At 30.5% G+C, this 22,351-nt stretch overlaps 1 protein-coding gene across 1 annotated transcript in view; it reads right to left on the bottom strand.

The window, feature by feature from the left end:
* LOC142330049 (carboxylesterase 4A-like) overlaps positions 1-19,830 on the bottom strand; it is an 84,230-nt gene extending 64,400 nt beyond the window's left edge. The window contains exons 1-3 of the mRNA XM_075375077.1: positions 19,629-19,830; positions 10,861-10,950; positions 956-1,108 (exon numbers count right to left, since the gene is read on the bottom strand). Of these exons, the coding sequence (XP_075231192.1) occupies positions 956-1,108; positions 10,861-10,950; positions 19,629-19,757 (372 nt within the window). The 5' untranslated portion in view covers positions 19,758-19,830. The remainder of the gene's footprint in view (positions 1-955; positions 1,109-10,860; positions 10,951-19,628) is intronic.
* Positions 19,831-22,351: the final 2,521 nt, after the last annotated feature.

A 22,351-nucleotide genomic window follows, 5' to 3' on the forward strand; every position in this document is an offset into this window, starting at 1 on the left:
TGATATTTGTGGGTATCACGCCTACCGGTTTTAAAGACCAACCTGCAATCCTGCCGGAAGGCGGCTTCATCCAAATCAGTGTTCAGCTCCCTAATGAGGGACAAGAAATCTTCATCCGTAAGGTTACGGTCAATATCATAGACTATAATACGAGGCCTACGCGTTCTCTTCGGGTCTATTTTTACATTCAATCGCTTAACCGCCGTGGAATCTCTAATTGCCTGAATGGTCTCTGTGTCATCCGCTACCACAAATAATCTCTTGCCGGTCTCTTTAATGTTCCTGATCATAAGACCTTTCCCGTCACCCCGAAGGGCAACCTGGAGGTCTTTCTTCCGCTGACTGCTAGACACAGTCGAGCCCTCCGCCCTGCTGACAAACCCAACCTCAGGTTTTTTGGACTGGCTGGTTTCAAGTCCGTCCCTAACCACCTCAGCATATCTACGCGGCCACATTGGGGCCGGGGCCGGTTTATAGACTGCAGTTACTTCCTTAGGTTTTGAGGCAAGATTTTCAAAATCCTCGACAAGAGCTGTGAAAGCCGCTAGGAAGCAATAATCTCCTGTTGGTAGCTGCCCTAGTACACTTAGGGTTTGCTAGATACGAAAACAAGCCATCTATTTCCGCCAAAACATCATGGGCCAACAAGGCAGAGCTGCCAGACCTGCTCCCGGCTTGCAAAACTCTTAAATGGGTGGGTTCATACCCTCCAGGGTGGTCACCCGTATATTTACTTCTGAATCATCATTGTCAGAACCACAGTTCGAGGTGGAAAGTATAGAAAGTATCTGTAAAACTCTTTAAAATTCAAAAGTTGTGTTTGTATAATGAAACCCAAAAAAGAAATAAGACATAATTTTAAATTTACTATAGTAATTGTGTATTTTATAAATTACAATCTCAATGTTATTAAAAATTGTTAGTATACTTAAGATAGAAACTGTAAACTTAATACCTCAGTAGTCCAGACATTAAGGAAAAGGCAATCTTCATCTTGTTGAGTGACAGCAGCTAGGTTAGGCATTAAATGATGGACTGGTTGGGAGCAAGCTGGAGCAAAGTTTCCTGCGAAAAACATTCTATCCCAACCCTCGTGCCTCTCAGGTGCCTTAAAAATATTAAGTAGAATATTGATTAGAAAAATAAAGCTTGAACTACTATATTGAAAACCAATAATTCAATAATTACTTATTTACCTAATTTTATTATAGTTAATTAACTATAATTAATTTTTATAGTTTATTATTGTTCTACAAGTCAAGAAAAAAATACTGTATCTCATTTATTAATTTACTGTTCTCATTTTTTCATTTAATTTTTTAATAAACTTCAGTAAATGTCTAAAATTCTCTTTTTTAAGCTTTGGTGCAAATAAACTCTTTTAATTTGCTAAAAATATTTAAAAAACTTTTCAGTTAATAAGTTTAAGTTTGATCAATTTTATTAAAGGTAATAAAAAATAAAAGCTTAAAACTTGTTCACTAAATTTATTTAAAAAAAGAAGAAGAAGAAGAAAGATTTTAATAAAAATGGGTTTTTAGGTTTTTAGGTTTTGTAGCTGGCTACAGTTATAGAAAAAAAAATCTGATGTGGACACTACATGACTTCCTTGTACGCCTATTAAATTACATATACACGTTTTTTGCTGCACTTCATTGCTAAAGTATTAGTTTTTATTAACATTAAATATTTATACAATTATTAATTCAACAATCTTATATGAAATATTAGGAAAGAGTAAAAGTCCCTTTATTACTCGTATTACTAGATAAGTACTATTCGTATCTTCGCGAGTTGCTGATTTGTAAAAGTTTCAGATTTCTGGTGTGTTGTATAAATAAAGGTTAATAATAATAGATTAAGGTTAATATTAATTAGTGAACTCCTATATTCTGGTTACAAATGTTAATTTCGACCTTACAGTGTAAAATATTCAGTTTTTATTATTGGATTATTTAGTGAATAATCAAAAATGAAAAAGAAACAACCATACCGGAAAAAGAAAGATAACATGAAGAAATATATCTCAAAAAAATGACAAGAAGATGAATATGAAGAGGAAGAAACTATTAATGGAAGAATAACAAGATTAAGAGAAGATGATAAATATAAAGAGGAAGGAAATGTTAAAACCAAAGAAATAATAAATAGATTGAGAGAAGATGATGAATATAAAAAGAGAGAAAATTTGAAAACTAGAGTACCTTAACACAAATTAAGATCAGAACAATTATTAAACCAAAGAGCGATTAAATGATTGGCAACAAAAAACAAATAAATGAAATGATGATCAACTCCGACTTAAGAAGAATATTGACCGACAATATCAGAGGAGTAATAAACTAAAAGATAAGAATTTTTTGCAATTTATTAAAGATCGGGCTTGTACTTGTATGCCTCAGTGTATATGTTGTTATTGTGAGGGTTTCTTTTTCAGTCACTCTGTAGTTAACTTTAATGTAGATAAAATTAAACAGAAATCCTGAATAACTAAATAAAATTAAACTAGAAAATCCAAAAATAATACGATTCTAAATTACAATTTCTAATTAATATTAAATAATCAGATATTTCACCAAATCTGTTACATATACATATATGTAATAATGCCTCTCTCTCTTTACCTGTTTAGCCTCCGGTAACTACCGTTAAGATAATTCTTCAGAGGATGAATGAGGATGATATGTACGAGTGTAAATGAAGTGTAGTCTTGTACATTCTCAGTTCGACCATTCCTGAGATGTGTGGTATGTAATAATGCCTATTAAATTATATATCCACATTTTTAAAACTACATAAAATTTTATTTTACTAATAACTTTTGTTTTTTTAATTTTTTTTTTTTTTTATTGTTATTACTGAATTATTATTTATTGTAATTTTTTTTTTATAATCACGGTTTAATGTATAAAAATGAGCGTTTGTTTGTTCCGTATGAGTTCCTATACCAATCATCTGATTGCGATGAAACTTTCGTGAGTTGTGATCACGCCCGTGAAGGTTTCTGAATTAGTTTGAATCCGCTCAGTGGCGCGGGGGTCGAGATATTTCAAAAAATTGTATTTATAGTCCGATTTGGCTCAAATTCAGAATATATATTAGTTACGTGAAAATAAATATTTTTGCAAAAATGGACCCGCTAGGTGGCGATGGGGTCAAGACATTTCGAAAAATTGTATTTATGGTCCGATTTGGTTTATATCCAGAAAATGTATTAGTTACGTGAAAATAAATAATTTTGCGAAAAGGGAAATAGGAAAAAGGGGAAGGGGTGAAGATTGGAAGAGGATAGAAAGAAAAAAGGTTAAATTTCGTGATGTCCCGTAATGTTTAATGTTTTATTAAACTTTCATTAGTGTTCGTTTAATCCATATATATATATATATATATATATATATATATATATATATATATATATATATATATATATATATTATATATTCACATTTATTATATATATTTATATATATTTATTATATATATATATTCACATTTAGCAATAGCGAAGCATTGCCGGATCAGCTAATTATTAATAAATCAATATATTTAGATGAAAAAAAAGTAAAAAAATAAATTTAAAAAAGTAAAAGAAAAAGGGTTCGAAGTCTGATTCGAACTGATGTGCCTTCCTTTCTAAGATCCAAATATTTCATTAATTAAAACATTATTTGGCTAGAACTGTGGAACCAATGAAAACAAGTAGTACTTATGATATATCGTTGAAAAGGTCTCAATGAAGGCTTATTACTGCAGTTAAGAAAAAGTCCAAAATCTAAATTTTGTTTGGATTTTGGGTTTTTTTTGGACACTTTTGGTTCAGTCGATTGTAATCAAAAAGGGAGGTGCACAACTAGATATTACAACAGCTCTAAATCCAAAATTTCAACATCCTACGGCTAATTGTTTTTGAGTTATGCGAGATACGTACGTACAGACGTCACGCCAAAACCAATCAAAATGGATTCGTGGATGGTCAAAATGGATATTTCCATTGAAATCTGAAAACCGGAATTTTTGGCGATTACAATATTTCTTTACTTCGTACAAGGAAGTAAAAAAGACAAGAAAGGAATTAAAAAATGTTAAAAAGAATCGAAATTTAAAACTAATGACATTTCAATAGTGAAACAATCAGTAAGTACTAAGAAATTATATTTTAAAAAAATGAAAAAATGGTGTTGAAATTTTTAATTACAGAAATTTATGAAACAGTAAAAAATGAGCAGTTCTGCAAATTCTGGCCACTTCAGAAGTTAGTAACATTTTAGGAATCTTAATCGGAAGCATAAAATAAGCTTAAAACCAATCCAAATCACTAAAACTTCCACTCAAGATTACTACCATGACAAAATGCACACCCTTTCGGTATGGTTAATGAGACAAAAATTTATTTCAGAAACATAGCAACAGAAAGAAACTTAAACCAATCAAAAAAAAAATTTAAATACAGAAACCAATCAAAGAAAGATAGATTTTGTTCGTGGAAGGTATGTAACTAAATAGTGGATAATTAAACCAACATAAATAAAAATATTTGTAATTATTTATGACATTTATATTGGCTTTTGTTTTCATTAATTGATACCATGGCCATCCATAGCCATTATAAGCTATTAATTATAAGATAATAAATTATGTTAGATTAAATAAGTTTGAAAATCTAAAAAAAAAGCCATATAAAAATCAACATCTCATTTGATGAGTGGAATTTACTGTGGTTCAAAAAATAAATGTACAAAAAAATAGTTAAAATTTCTCATTACTGCCCACTGAACAGTAAATAAATTTAAAACTTATTTAAAGCTAAGCAATTATTAAAATGGAAAAAATGTATTAAATAATATAGTGAAATTACTTTGTGATATTTTTTTAATAATACATACTAAATGACTGTGAACAGTGAAGGATCTTATTAGGACTATATATGATCGAAAATAAATGAGTGTAAATGAACCAAAGTGAATATGGTTGGTTTCTTCCTCTCAATGAAGACAATGTTGACCAACAATTGTAGGCTATAGCCTCTAGTATGTAATTTATTCTATTTATTACTATCCTTTTTTATTTTCTCAGTGTGTTTTCTCTTTTATTCCTTTGTTGTTTTCAAAATAAGGCAACATGAATCATTTAAAATATCATTATACAGTGTCCATAAAGTCTTTCCTTGATTACAAAAATTTATTACAGTTATAGCTGTGCGGTTTGTGGTAACAGAAAGAAAAGATTATCAAGTTTATTTTACTGTGTCAATAAACTTCAACATGTGTGCCTTTTGCCGCTAATAGAATGTCCATAATGTATATTACTTTAAGAACTTCTTTTCTATAACTTGAGTTTTTTTTAAATTGAGGAATAAAAAAATCTATTTTCAAGAAATCATGTTTTTTTTTTATTTATTATCTTTTTTTTTTTAATTTTATCATAGCCAACTCTTTTTTATATGTGTGTTGCATAATAAACATTTCTTTACTTCTATAAATAACTTGAATGACAAATTCTGTTAAATAATTTACACACAGTACACTTGTGCAACTTACTGATATACTACTGTTTAGAATTATTAGTGCAGTACATCAAAGAGACCTCAAGTAGTATGAAATACATAAAAACTAAATAAATCAGTAATAATAACAATAATATATATTTTTTAATGGATGGTCTCTCTGATCCCTTATAGTAATCCTCTATCAGAAAGAAAACATCTAATCTATAAACAGGACATGCAGGGAAGACCTAATTAAGTATAAAAAGAAGAGCAGCAAGTTTTATTTACTGTTAAATAAATGAAATACTGAATTATCCTATTGGAGCTTGGTAACTAAAATTAAACTATGTAACTTAATTGCTCATTATTTAAAACAAAACAGTTGTACACAAAGTGCAGGCAGTCAAATCAAGCAATACATGAGTAATGTACCTATTCTAAATTAAATATAAAATAAAAAATACAGAATACTTTAGATCGACAAATTGTAAAATAACTAATAAATTATAAATAAATTGCATAGTTTATTCCAGTTAATCCTGGCACATTGATTGTCTGGTATCATTATCCTACATCACTCATGAATTTGCTGCTTAGCTAATTAAAATATCCTGTCAGTGCTTCAAGACAAGGGTTGGAGCTGAAATAATGGATGTCAACTAGCAGGTTATTACCATTACTCATTCGTATTTCAACCCAGACACATTACGTAGTAAGGTCTAAATCATTCCTCCTTAGGAACTTAATTTTCTTATCAACCACAATAAGAAAAGCACCTCTATGAGTTTTATCAAGTTCTGGGTTGTTCTTATCAACTCCAAAAACTATCTAACTGTCAGAAAAGTAATCCCACATTAAAGAGTGTCAAGAAAAGAAGTCCCTGTAATATCTATAATATCATGTTATACTGGAGCCGCTGATGAAAAAAATTCAACTGCTTTAGTGCTAAGGCCAATTACATTTTGAAATAAAATATCAAGTTCAAACAACCCATTGTTGATGTTCATTCACACTCTCCGAGGTCATATTTTTTTATATATTTCTTCAGAGTTTCTTCAGTGCACCACAAAATGGTAAGACCAAAATTCCCTTAGACAGATCTCCAGTTTAACATTTCTTATAACCTTCAGTAGCACAAAAAGAGTTGTATCTATCTTTCTTAGATTTGATCTTGCTGCAATCAGTTTCATTTATCTTAGTAACATCTTTTAATAAATCTTCATCTTTTAATAGAAGCTTGAAAAATGTCTTCAAAATCGTGTCACAATAATGCCTTCTTTCTTGGTTTGACAAGATATATGTTAACTAAATTACTGCGAATAATAATTTCCTATTTCCTATTTTCATTCATTTTCATAACCTCAATAGATTTCTTTGACTGCTTACTGGGTTTCCTCTGTGAAGCAACATCAGCAGTTATGGGTACTTTATTTTGACTTGATATAGGTTTTACCTTAACTTGTTTTGCCTTCACTTTGCAGCTTCATTCAACTTTCTTGTCAACTTTTGCGGTGCAACTATACAAAATAGCACTACTGACAGGAGCTGGACTAAATGTAACTTTACAAAAAAAGGAATCCAGCTTTTCTCTCAATAAAACATTTTCATTCTTCAATTCTTAATTGTTATTGATGAGTTACTCATCTGCATCAACATTTGACTTATTTATTTCTAAACTGCTGATGAGTACAAAGACCTTGGGATCAAATCGTCACACATAAAATTAGCCTTAATAATACTTTTTTTTTTCAATTTCAATCCAGTTGTTACTTTTAGCAACTCTATTTATGTTATTCCTAGTAGATAAATGTGAATTGCCAGAACTAATCAGTGTATGATCCTTTGGGTATGCATAAGCAGTCATCACAAATATATTTGCTCATACCATTAACATTGAGGAAATCATTATACTCATCTCTAATACCAATGCGTTAAATGAAATATTGCAGCACATGGACCATTGCACAGCAAACACTTTTGCTTTCAAATGAAATCTTTTATACATTTCTCACAATTTTTCATTAGATGTGCCATCCTGTCAAAATTAAAAATTAAATCTAACTAACCTAAATTAAAATTTTCATGTGCCAACAGCTGGTGTATCTGTTCAATAGGTATGAGAAATAAAATTCAACCTTTGGCCTAAGATCAGTGAGAAGGTTATTGGTTTCTTGACCTGCATCAAATCAGGAAAAGGTTTGACCTCATGACTTAATTATTAAGACAGATTTAAGGCAAAAAACAACCAACAGAAAAAATGAGAATATCCAAATAGTACAAGGGAAGAACTGGTCAAACCCTTTGAAACGTTGGTTATTTAACCATCCTGTGGAAAAATCCAGTAAGCTAATATCATTGAGAAAATCACATCATGTAGCTGTCCCAGCTGGCCTTACAAATGAACAAGGTTTGACACACAGGCTGTTAGATGTTGGCCTAAAGTGCTGACGATGTCTGAAATGAGAAGTCTGGAAGTTAATGAATACCCAAATAGAGCTGTCAAAGCATCCATTGTGATGGTTTATCTTCTGCCTCTCATGTGCTCACTCTAAACAGACTTTCTTTGTCTGAGAAAGTGGGTGCTGCTATACACCATCTAGATGTGCAAGCTTTTGTTCCCCAACTTAAGCAATGCTTCAGATGCTAAAGATTTGGCCATGCTGCAACCCGATGTGAGTGACCGCAAATCTGTGTACGTGGTGAGAGAAACCATGAAGGAATCCTACTGTCTTCATTAGGTGCAGAGGACAACATTCATTCCAGTCAGAAATCTGTCCTATTTACAAAGACGAAACTGCTCAAGAAGTGAAAAAAATTTCAATTTCATAAGGAGATTCACATATGGATCAAGGAAAATATGGAGGACGGATATGGATCGGAGCCAATACAAAGCGCCGATCCATATCCGTCCTCGTCTGCCACTTCCATAGTATCCGGCTACATGAGACATATTAATACATGTGACGACATATTAACGGACAATGAGACGGTACAGATAAAAACAGATAAAACTAAAGGGTTGGTCAAAAGGCATACTCGGATATTAAACCTACATCGTAAACAAGTCGATTTAGCAATGGGTATTTGTCAAACATCCTTGAGCTCCAATTGCATGTTATGGATCTTGACTGCATATGTCTGCAAGAAACAGACATTTTCGCCATGATGTAAACTTCAAATTAAGAAGCTAATATTTATCGATGAGATCAACTGCTTGAAAGAAAGAGTTAGAGGTGGATCTGTAATAACTTCTACCAGAACTGCTACCTTAGCGGTTGAATTACGCACAGAACTGCAAACAATCGCAATTAGAATGAAGTGTTCGTTGCAAATTACAATCTATAGCATATATTTGCCAAAATTTGATTAAAAGTAGGATGAACTAATGCGATTACACATAATTCCATTATCAAGAAAATTAAAATTAAAATTCTATAGGGGAAGAATCGAATAATCGCCAGAATAGAGCTACAGATCTTGAAAACCATCTCCTAAAAGACCACATGAAAAGCAATTGTGACTTTCAGGATTTGGAGGATATTTCCTATAATATATAAGATATTTTATTTCAAATATATCTTTCTACTAAATATTGGCAATTAATAAAAGAAATATTAAAACACAGTACTGCAAGGGGCCAAATTTAAGCTATATTCTGAAAATAATTTTTAACAGTTGCTGATTCAGTGAAATCCATTTCGAAAGTGAGAAAGGAAGTGGCTGATTACTCAAAACTTTTGAGTAGCAAAGAGAATTAAATATCAACAGAAAAAAAATCAAAGCAATTATTCCAATTTTTGTTATATTTTAATATATATATTTATGCAAGTGAGACTTTATTGCAAGTGGTTATACTTACAAACACTTCTGGCCAAAACAACCCAAACCCAATCAAGAATGTAAGTTTTGTGAATGCTAATTTGGACCTATCAATTGCTGTCAGTTCTGAATTTACTCAATCAATTGCAATTACCAGAAAGAATTTTTTAAATTATAAAATTCATCTTGTGTACACTTCTTGCAATTTTACATTTAGGACCCAACAAATACACTAGCAGTTCTGTTCAAAAACGTCAACCCAACAAACCAAACTGTAGTAGATTTATCATGAGATTTTACCACATTTTGCTAATTAGATGCTTGTATAGGTCTACCCTACAGAATATTCTTTAAAAAACGTGAAATATTAGAATAAAGTATTTTACATCGATGAAAAGTAAGTACAAGATATATACAAAGCGTATCTAAACTGGTTGGCTGGCTATACATTTTCGAATTCTATATATGAAAACGAACAAAATATTTCTAATGAAAAAAATTTAGAATTTTCCCCTTCCTTTACCTTCTATCCGCCATTTTGTGTTTATTAAAAAAAATGTATATCTCAAAATCGGACTGAGGGATCAAAATAATATTTTGTACATACATTTACACCAATATTATCTAGTGTCTAGCAACCAACAAATTAGTGTAAACATATTCACAAATTTCAAAATGGCGGCCATGTCAATTTTTAAATACTTTACAATCTCGGTAATTTCCAGTTTTATCGTATTTCGCTTTGTACGCAAAAACGTTGAACATTTTATTTTGAATAAAATGACACCTTCGTTCTGAAAATCGATTGGCAAATAATCAACTTATGAGAGAAAATATATGAAATAATTTTATGCTCTTTATTGATTTATTATGCTCTTAATTGATTTACTATTAATATTTTACTAATTATTTTGATTTATTATTATCATGTTAATATTATTTCTTTAATTGGTTTCAAAATATGTAATAAATTTGTCAAGAAAAAAGTAATAACAAATACCTACATAAATAACAACGTTTAAATTGACATTTCACGACTATTAACTAGAAAAATTTAATTTGGTAAAGTTAGTCGTTATGCTTTAAAATTATGCATTTTAACTGCATATTTAATTTTTTTTTTTTAATTACGCATTTCATGTTGAGTTATGAAAGATTAATAGATAATGAGCCTCTTTCTGCACTGAAATTACTGGAAAAACAAGTATGTAAAACGTGTCTTTATGAATTGTAACAAAAATATTTACTTCCCGTTTAATTTCTAGCTTGAAAATACACTATTATAAAAGTTATATAGACAGAACATGCCTGTAAACAGTAATTTGCATAATACCGTTCCATTTTTTCTGATTTTGATTTGAACATCGATGATTATAAACAATAGATATTTAATATCTTTAAATTTCTATTATTAATTTAATAAGGTGTTTTTATAAAATATATCACAAGAATTTCTGTATAATTTAGTATCGAATTAATAGTTTAATTTTTTAAAGTAAGTCTATAATGTACAATATTTAAAATTTGTACGGTATCTACAATGGATTAAAACTTACCATAAATCTCAGTTCACCGACTGGAGGTTTAGCATATGGAATTCCAAGGTATGCAATAATACTTGTTTGCGACCCGGTGTAGATTTTAATCTGAAATAAAATAAAAATTTAATTACTAATTCTTATCAAACAATGTATATGTGTTGGTTTAAATATAAGCTGATCATCATAAACAGAAACGAGTATAATATTTAAAAAAGGAATCCGAAAATAATTTTTAAAATACTTACAACCCTTGTCAGGCTAGACGGGTTAATAATATATTAATAAATAAATAAATAAAAGGATTTCTCTAGAAAATAAAAGATACTAACGAACTGGATGGCAATCGATGTCCAATGTGGAATAACTTTCCTTGTTTTCATGTATTTTACGGAAGCTGAGTGTTCTCAAGACTTAGAAAATAAATACTCATTACCATTTTCCGTAAAGAAAGAGCTTTTCGATAAAAATCTTTCAATTACCATAAAATTCTAAAGAAGGGTTTTAGAAAGAAATTTTTAACAATATTTTTGTTTAGTTATGATTCAGTAGTCGGTTAATATTTTGAGAGACCTGAATAACTATCAAGGTCAATCATAACCTTACTACTTGGTAACCTGTTTTTAATAAAAGGAAGAATGTAGTTGTGTATTAATGGAAGCTAGGAGAAAGTCTTGGAAGAATTACGTAGACACCATACCATGTACTACTCCCACGTCTGCTGTGTGGAGACAACAGGCAGAGGTCCAAGTCTTGTCTCACTCTGCTTATGATATTTCCTCGAGGGGGAATAGACTGTTTAGCCCCATGAAATATGGTGAGCATTAAAGTCTTCTACTATGAGACGTTATCTCTAAAGTAAAGACTGTTTCATTGTAAAAAACTTTATTCTGAAAACTATAAATATTTTGTATTTTTCTTAAACTACATACCTTACACTACTTCTCTATATAATCGCCATATGAATTAAGACATTTATTGTAGCGATACACCAGTTTCAATATACCCTCATTGTATTCTTCTGCCACCAGTCAATTTAGCCACTGATTAACAGCACTTTTAAGTTCATCGTCACCCGCTAATTGCTTACTGCTCAAAAATTCTTTCAATTTCCCAAACAAATAGTAATCAGAAGGAGCTAAGTCCGAACTATATAACGGGAGATCATAAATTTCCCATCCAAATGTTCTCAGTAAATCACATGTCAGACCCGCAACATTTGGATGTGCAGCAGGACAACACCGTTGGTCAGCCGCCGACATTTGAATGGAGCACCGTAACACACGTAGAATTTTTCCCTGTAGGCTTCTGCATTTATAGTCCTTCCACGTGGCATAAAATCAATCAACAGTATGCCAAACCGGTCCCAAAAGAATGTGGCCATCAGTTTGCATCCAAATGGCTGTGGCTATGCCTATGGATACTACTAGGCTTATGAATACAGAAGACTATGGAAAACTACTATATTAAACATCATAGTGATAATTCCTTGCATCACGCTATGATGCTGGCTTTTTGTGTTGAATGTTCTGGAGTTAAAATAGCTCCTCTTTTAGGTCTCTGGGAGTAGCAATAGAAGAAGTTAAAGGAACAACTGGATATTGGAACTTGTAATTCCAAGGCTTAGTTATCGAGCAGAGAGTTAGAAAATCTCAAGAGGGAAATATAATGTATATATTAAGATTGTTTGAAGTGAGGTAGGAAGGGTGGGGTGAAATGAAGAAAGCAGATGTTACCATATTGCACTTAGAAGAAAGAAAAGAAAAAATGGAGTAAAAATTGTTATATAAAATGAAGTAATGACATTTGTGCAGAAAATATATTATATAAATGATAGATTAACATCGTTGAAGATTGACACGTAACCAAAAGATTTAGTTATAATACATGTATATATTTCAACATTGAATTATGAAGAAGAAGAACTTATTGAAGAGGTGTATGAGAGTATTGAAGATGTACTACCCATCGGTAAAGGTTTGCTGTATGAAAGGTACTGATGGGAAACTGGAATAATGCGGTCAGAGAAAATGAAGAAGAAACTGTCATAGGAAACTTTGGCTTATTGGTAAGGAGTAGCAGGGGAAACAGATTAGTAGAATCTTGCGAAGAGAAAAGATTATTTTTAACGCAGTTCTAAAACCACAAAAAGAGAAATGCATTAGGATATCTCCAGGGAATAAAGCTCACTATCAGATGGGCCATAAGTTAGTATATGAGAGGTGTAGGAATGTTGTTAAGAAACTGATGGATTACCAAGTTTCAGATGTTAATAATGAACATCTGCTACTTATTATGGAAATGAAAGTAGTTTTAAAGGAAGAAGATAAACTGAAGATGGATAAGAAATGGAACTTAGAAAAACTGAAGAAAATGGATGAAGAAACAATGGGAGAAAAACTAGCATGAAAAGGAAGAAAACAATGGGAACAAAGTAGCAATGTGAAAAACTAGGCAGTTACAGAAAACAAAAAGGAAAATGAAAACAGTGAGGGAAACTGGATATACATAAAAAATGCCATAATAAAAAATCAGAGGAAGTGGAAGGCTATAATGAGGGAAACAGAGCCAAGAAATTAAGGGTAACAACAGAAATGCTAATGAAATTGGAAGAAAATGCGGTAAAAGAATAAGACAGAAGAAAATGAAAGAGTCGTATAATACAAATTAAGCAATGAGTTAAGGAGGGAAATATAGAAATCTAGGAAAAGATAGTTGAAGAAAGAATGTAATGATATTGAAAATTTACAAAAGAAAGGGCAATACAATATGGTGTGTAGGATGGTGGATAGTATTACTGGAATAAATGGAAAGGGAATGATAAAATGAAAGAAATTGAGTAAAAAGATGGAAAATACTATATGAGGAGAAAGATGGAAGAAATACAGTGGAGGACCTGTACATCACAAGAGAGAAACCTGATAAATTAAACATAGAAAGGCAATTCCTTTTTTGATTCCTTTTCTGATTAATGATTGATGGATAAAGAACCTTCAATCATTAAAAGATGAAGTTCAGAAAGTAATTAAAGAAATAAGGAAAAAAATCGACTGGAGTTGATGAACTTCACTTTAGTTTTTTATAAGTGCTTAAATGAGGAAGTAATGGAAAAAATAGTTGAACTGTGTAATAAGATATACTGTACCGGAGAATGACTGAAGACTTTGTAAAAATGGTAATAATACAAATTCTAAACAAATGGTACCAGAAAATATACACAGTGACAGAACGATAAGCTTAATAGCCCATGACACTGTATTATTAATATTGTAAACCGAAAGTTGATAAAAATAATGAAAAAGAATTCAGAAGATGAACACTTTGGTTTCAGGAAAAGAAAAGGAAACGATGAACTACTGAGTTAATAAGAATGGTTGGAGAGAGATATTTAGAGAGAGAAGAGAAGCGAGTTTATGCTTTGTACATTTAGAGAAGGCATTTGATAAGTCAAATGAGAGAAAATTATGAAGATTCTTAATGAGAAAAGAATTGAATGGAAAGACTGAAGGTTATTTAAGACTTAAACATGAGACTAATAGCAGCTATGAAAGTAAGAAAGAAGACTGAACGGGTGGATCTAGGTCTAGTGTTAGGCAATGAATCTGACTCCCACTGATGCTGTTCTACATTTACATTGATAAGGAATGAATTGTTCAATAGTATGATAAGAAACACATTAGAAAAAAAGAGAAGAAGAAATAAGTACAGAAGGATGAAAAATAAGGTGCATGAGGTTTGCCGATGATATAAAAATTCTAGCTGATGAAACACATGCTTTTTAAAGATTGTTAACAGCCCCGTGGAGGCAGAAATGAAAGAGTATAGAATGAGAATAAATACAGGAAAAAATAAAATAATGGAAGTAAAAATTAATGAGGATTTAGTGGTAAAGGCAAGAGAAGGAAGAATATATAAATAAAAAATTACTGATGTTTGAGGATTATGGTGGCAGAAAACTGAAGAGCGCAATGGAAGTAAAAGGAAGGATATCAATGGCAAAGGAGCCGTTAATAAGAAGAGGAGATAACTGCCTGGTAACTAAAAGTCTGGATTAAGGAAGAGGTTTGTCAAATGCTATGTATTAATTGTCTTGTATGGAAGTGAAACTTGGACAATGAGAAGGATGGAGAAAGTAAGATGGATAGATCAATTGAGAAACAGGGAAGAAGTGAACAGGATTAAAAAAGAAAGAACACTTATGTGGGAAGTACAAAGAAAAGGAAACTGGTTATCATGCGACTAGCGAAAGTAGAATTTTAACAACTGCATCGGAAGTGTCAGTGAAAGGAGAAAGATAGCGAGGAAGAAGGATCTACTTAATAGATGAGGTGAAGGTTGAAAACCACAAGGCAACGAAGGAACATCGAGCAAAAATGTAAGGTGACTGTGGTGATATATAAGGTACCTGCTGCCAGGCAGACTATCAGGTAATGATAAATCTGTGACTGTGGGAAATAATTTTTGAAATAACAAATCCAAAAACAAAGAGTGGATAAATTTCTGGTAAAAAATAATAGAAAATCTTTTCCTGCAACTGAAATATTTTTGCTGTATTTATAGCCATTTAATTCAATTTGTATCAATTAAAATCTTTCAGACCTAGAGGAAAATCAAGACATATGGTTTAAAAATCATAAACCATATGCTTATGGTTTATGATTTTTAAAGTACACATCTAAAATCTTTTTTAAAATAAAAAAGGCACCCTCAGAGATGTAGGATACCATAACGTAACATTTTCATTTTTACATTCTTTCTCTTCGGTTTAAAAAAAAATGCGAGTTGAAAATAACGGGAAACAAATGGCGATATAATTAATTGTATAAATACAAGGGAACCCTTTTGTCAATTTTATTTTATATTTTATTTTTTCATTCGGGATAATCAAATGAAACAATTAAACTTATTAAAGAAAAGACATAAAATATTTAAATAATATTTTATGAAATTCAATCGACCTATGCCTTCCTCTTTAGCAAATCAATTTTTATCAGTTACTCTCTCAGGATTAATTTAAGGAAAAATGCCAAATTAAGAGAAATTAAAGGATTAACAATTTGTAATTCAATTTGTTCGCAAAAGTTTGCGAACAAATTGAATTACAGGATTATTTTTTTAATTATCCTTTTCGGCCATAATAAACTTTATATTAGATATAATACGTATTTTTAATTGACTTGAGAAACGGGAGGAGGTTTTCAACACAACCCATATTGATTTTCTTATGTACTTCAAGTCTTATTCTTCATTAAGATTTTGGTCAATTATTTATTCATAATTCTTGTTATGCTTGACGAGAAAGTTACTTTGATGGTTCTGTTGTTTTTAGGTAATTTAGGAAAAAGAATTCTTAACTAAATATTGCACCGTATGTAAACTATTTTAAGATATTACAATTTTTTTCCGGCATTGTTGTTCAGAATCAAATATTTATAGCGAAATTATGTAGATAGCTTGACGTTTTTCAAATTGCTTACGGGCAAAGTTGATTTCTTATTTTCAAGAAGGCTCGCGTTTCTGTTTTTATCATTTCTTGTGAGCTTTTGTTCTCAAATGCAAAAGTTTTCTTTTTTTGTAGGTTTACGCACATTTAAATTAAAAGTTGAACTAAAAAATTTTAAAATAATTATTTATATATATACAAAACCAACTTTTAAAAGATTCGTTAAAAATAAAAAAAAATACCTTTTCAATTATTCCATAATTCAAATTCTTTAATGGAACGGCTTTACTATTTGAAAGCTACATTGAAATCGGATCAGTGGTTTTTAAGTTAAAGAAAGAGAGAGAGACAAATAAAAATTCTAAAAACAATATAACTCATCTTGACGCAGTATTACATAATTATCTAAACTCTGTAGGCTTGTGGTTTATTGGGTGTTTCGTGTTTGAATTTTTGTATAATAACCTTGAATCTTCATGTAATGATAATTCTATATAAATAATAAATCCTTTTTCGTATTAATTTAGTTCTATTGTGCGGCATTATATGTCTTGTGTGTACAGTGAAATTGTGATTAGTTTTAATGACCATAGAAATTCGGATATATGCGTATTTCAGATTTTTTTTATTAATTGGTTTAAAAAGAATTATGATGCACCTATTAATTTCAGTTCCTGTTGTCACGTCTAATAAGCGTCATCTATATCCTGCTTCAGTTATCTAATATGTTTTCATATATTTATATTATTTTACACTACGTTTATGTTTATCGATGAAAAAACACGCCCGCATGTTTGAGTTGTGAGTGTGTGTGTTTTTTGTGCGCTTGCGCGCTCGTATGTACGTATCAGTAATAGAACGGAAGAGAGTGATCAAACCTGGTCACACTAAATTATTAGAATGTAATTATAAAACACGAATAAAAAAAATATTCCGTGGCTATTGATTAGGTTATTCTTATGTAGAACAGGTGATTTTACATATGTTGGTCCCGCATAATTAAACTAGGCTATCTAGCATCATCCATTTTGTTTATTATTTGCATAATTTTGCGTGAATCCCGTTTAGAGAAAAATTTATTATCGAATAATTTTCACCATATAAAGAAGTTTTAATGTAATGTTTTGTGAATACTTTAAATAATTACCAGATAACCAAAAATACTAGCAAAAACGAATATTTTTCCTCAATTTTTTGTATTATACAAACAAGAATTAACCGTTAAAAGAAAAAGGAGGAACTATTCCATTATTTTATTCGGAACCATCTTTAGGTATTGTTTCAGAGGATGAGATGAATGATTTGTAGCGTGTGAAAGTAATGCCATGCCTGACCGGGATTCGAACCCGGGACCTCCGGATGAAAGGCCGAGACGCTACCACTTGCGCCACGGAGGCCGGAAATTGACTATAACTTAAAAAACATTTTACTCACTCCACAAGAGGGATGAAGTCCCCATTTAAAACTGGATCTTAAATAAAAGTGCTGAAAAATACTTAAACATTAGTTATTGATAAAACAAAGAGGAGTAAAGTTCCGTAATTAGTTCTCAAGAAAAAAAATTTAGAGTACATGAGTCTCCTACTCATGTGAAGTTTTAGGTGGAATTTTTGGTAATAAGAAAACAGCAGGAGAGTTTAAACGTTTTAACCAGGGTACCACCCGACGTTTTAACCAGGGTACCACCCGATTAGAGATTCAAAAATCGTTTCTTAAAAATGTTTCTGACAATTGTTTGTTCTTTAAATTTAGTTTCATCCGTGTTTTGTTAAAAGATAAAATAAACAAGAAAATGGTAGGAAAAGTTGTCTTTATGTTTAGAGAAGATGCCACTGACAGCCATGTTTTTCATATCTTATATGGTCTATCATTTTTTTTTATAATCCGTCTTTACAATTTGATAGCTACATTGAAATCGGATCAGTGGTTTTTAAGTTAAAGAGTGAGAGACAGATAAAAATTCTAAAAACAATAGAAACCACCTAAAAAATCAATTTATATCTTTGCTCGTTTATTAATATTTTAACCAAACTACTAATATTTAAATGCAATGAAACTATTTCGGATGTATAATAATTACGTCTCCGATGTAATTTGTAATCAATATTCGTGTACGGTTGAATTAAGACATTTTTTTACAGCAATTATTATTAAATAATACGCTACAAGGTAGATTTAAGAAATTGAAAACTACCTTGTAGAGTATGATTCTCAGGAGCTGATCTATTACCAGAGATTTCAACCTAGAATGAAGTTACAAAATCGCATACGCTTTATTTAAAAAACTGCCGACTTAAGTTGCAAATGTTAAATCTTTTGTTTTGACATCCTTTGTTTTGATCTTGGATCAACTAATAAGTTTTAAGAAATGCCTACTAAATCTTTAGAATTATGAAATATATTTCCTTCAATCGTACAGTATTTATTAAACTCTCTTTTCATAAAAATCTTTTAGTCCAGATCACATAGCCTTTAGCAATATCGATCATTAAGATAAAACAGATGGTAACTAATATCCGTAAAATAAAAGTAAAGGTAAACCTGAAGATAACAAATAATATCAATATTTTATCTTTATGTATTGCAACAAAGTGTATTTTCGGGAGCACGAGATAAAAATTTCTTTATGTAAATTCTAGATTGTAAATTCTATATTTTGTTTTTAACTTCCACTCTAATGAAATCTTAACTATCTATCAAGTGCTAAACAACTTTTTCATTTATTTGTTGTATCTCGTAAATAATATACCGTTGTATCTTCAGTCCTATTAAATTTTGAAAATGTGTTATGAAACGAATCGGTTTCAGATATTTATAATGGTTATTTAAGGATTACTGTTTAGTTCATTCTCCTGATTCCTTTTTATTTTTAAACTGATTCCCACTATTTGTAAAAAAAATTGTCAACTAATTTTATTTAAAAAGAAGATTCATCTGAAAGAGTTCATTAAAAATAAATGCTTATATTTTAGAATATGAAAACATTAACTCTAATGAAAAGTTAATTTTAATTAATTATAATTATAATTATTTGTGTATTGTTAATTTCAATTTTAGTGTTAAGTTAATTTTAAAGCATCTGATAACATATCAGCCGAAAGGTTTTACTTCCATTTTCTGATGAAAAATCATTTTTGAATGATAAAAGTTCTCAAAAATAAAAATTGATAATTAAAAAATGATAAACAAGTTGAGAGAATAGTAGTGGTTATTTAATATTACAGTATTATTAAAAAAAGGTATGGCTTATAAAGGACTTTATGGCATAAAATTGTTAAATTTTGTGAATTATTTGAATGAATCTATTAAATTTAGGTAAAATTTATTTCTAGATAATACATACCCCGCGCAAAGCACCTTGTCGAAGAATTACTGAAGGTTCCTGAGCTCCAACGGTTATTGCTAAAGTGAGAAACACTCCCGAGTTAAGAAGACCGACCAACTGGTACCGGTAAACGCAACCAGACGACATCTTGTTCACTAATAACAAATATTACTTGAATCCGCAACCACCATGCTGCGATTGTACACTGCACTCGCATGAAGCTCAGTGGGGATCGTGTGGTGTGGAAACAGAGCGTTTCCGGTGGCCGTATTGTGTCGGTCCGCACTTCCTGGTGTACGGGGGACGAAGGTCGCTCTGTTCGAGTGTGAAACAGGACTCCATCTCCATCACCATCTTCTACATAATAGAGCTCGGTTGCGACCTTTCTGAATCCTAATTATTAGTAGCTGATTATCATTGTTTGCAGAGAAAGGTGAGTAGCTTCTTCAAGTCAAGGACGTTTTACACATTTTTCTCAATAAAAAAAAAATTACTTACATTAAAGTGCGATTATTTTGTCTAAAAAGCTGTCATGTTATTCAGCGGCTGTTTCAAATAGTTATATTTTAGGGTAAAGATGTACTCGTACTCATATCAGTATCAACCTGTACATTGCTTACGATTATTCTGTTGCGAATCAATTCGCATCATTACACCGTAAACGATACCGACCGTATCATCAACCCGTATCATTGGTTACAACAGGATTATCAAACGGCATGATATGAATCCGATGCAAATGCAGTTGTGAACTAACCGTAAGATCAAGTAATCAAAAAATATCATTAAAATATATCAGTGAGTCTACGTAAAACCGCGGTATTGTGTAATTTTTCCCTCGCAGCAGAGAACGGTAACGCTATGTTTCTAAAGGCTGTTACATGAAACCGAAGGGATCGGAGCTCAGAAGTCGGCAGAAACTTGAAGACATTTACGCACACCCTACAACTACGTACATTAAACGTATCATAAATACAGTAATATTTGTAAAAATTTAAATGAAAACCTAACGAACGATCACAAATAAATAAACATATTCATGTATTCAACAGCGAATTTTAAAACCAAGGACTCTATTTTTTCTGTAGTTGGCTGAATAACCGTGCATCATGTAACAAATAGTTGTGACAGTTTGATCCGGAAACAAATAAATTTGAATAAATAAAAACATAACAAAACAAAATTAAGTAGGTTATGTAGGCATCTGTAATTTTTAGAAAAAACAAAATCACTACTGTAAACAAAGCATGATGTTTTAGTAACCTTCTATTTACCAGATTATTCAAAAATGGGTACTAACAAAAAGTTTTAGTTAACCTAATAAACTCTTAATACCCAATACCTACAGGCGAGCTTCTGTGAGAAATAATTACTAAAATGATTATTTTTATTTTCATCTAGGAATTAAAATTTTATTAGTGTAACAGTAAAAATGAGAAATCTCACGCAGTAAACTTACTCTAAAAACGTTTAAAAACGAAAAATAAATAAAAGAGTACCAAAAGTATAAGAGACGTTTGTCAGAATTTCTTTTTATGAAAGTAAATGTATTACTTGTATTTCATTTGCTAAGGTAAAGAAAATGGAAAAAGTTCCTTGTAGTACTGAACACCATTTGCATTTGGATGGACTTAGTATACTGATGTGCGACAATAAGTTCGACTCACTAAAGAAGACAACGAAAAACTACTTTACTCCTCCCTTTCTTCGTAGTTGGTATGAAATATTTTTTTTTTTTTTTTTTATAACGGTTATGTCTTTTTTTTTGTTAAAATCTATTAGCACATATAAAAATTAACTCGGTGATAATATCTTTTTTCAAAAATATCCATCTAATATACTAATAAAATTAAAAGAGTTTTCCACTTTACTATTAAAGGTTGAATTTTTTTGTTCTTTTTAATCGTTTTTTCACGTAAAAACCTTACTTGTTGTTTTTGAAAGGAATTAAAATATGTACTGTTGACTTTATAACTTTATTAGCATCATTCAGTCTCGATAAACGCCCAAAAAGCCGATTTATAAGAAAAATAAAGTAAGCGCATTTTTTTTTATAAATTAAATTTAAAAACTGTAATTATTCACTAGATAAATGCATTAAGAATAACAAAAATAAAGCTGATTTTACAAATTCAAAAATCAGGAGTTTACAAACACGATTGTGGTTCTTGAGGTAAAGTTTATATTGGTCAGACAGGTAGATATTTGAAAAATGTATACTATACTACAAATCTTGCTCTTTCAATAATAACAGGGATTCTAATTATGGCTGTCACTTAATTGATGAAATTCATGTTTTTAGTCATAATTTCAAGGAAATACATGTTGAGAACAAGGAATTATATTTTGACACTAAACCTTTTAGAGTCTTTGGAAATTAATAAACTTAAAAATTCAAATTTACTCTCGAATGATCAATTGGACTTGAATAGTTTATCGTTATTAAATTTATAAATGTGAGATAAGCTTCAAATCTAAATGAGAATACTGCGTATTTCCTGAAATAGACCAGTAGTATTAATTGATAAATTTATATATAACTGAAAGATATCTTCATTTCCTACTATTTAATTTTATCTTTACGGATTTAATACATTTACCTTATTTGTATCAACCTTTAAGTTTTTGTTATGTACTCAATTTCTGAAGAAGGTACTGCGTATAGAAAAAGTTGTATTGTTCAAATAAAACTAGTGAAAAAAAAAACATATTGTTTTCATTTTTACTTCCTTGTACGAAAT

The sequence above is a fragment of the Lycorma delicatula genome, chromosome 1, assembly GCF_047948215.1.
Source record: "Lycorma delicatula isolate Av1 chromosome 1, ASM4794821v1, whole genome shotgun sequence".
Classification (NCBI taxonomy): Eukaryota; Metazoa; Arthropoda; class Insecta; order Hemiptera; family Fulgoridae; genus Lycorma; species Lycorma delicatula.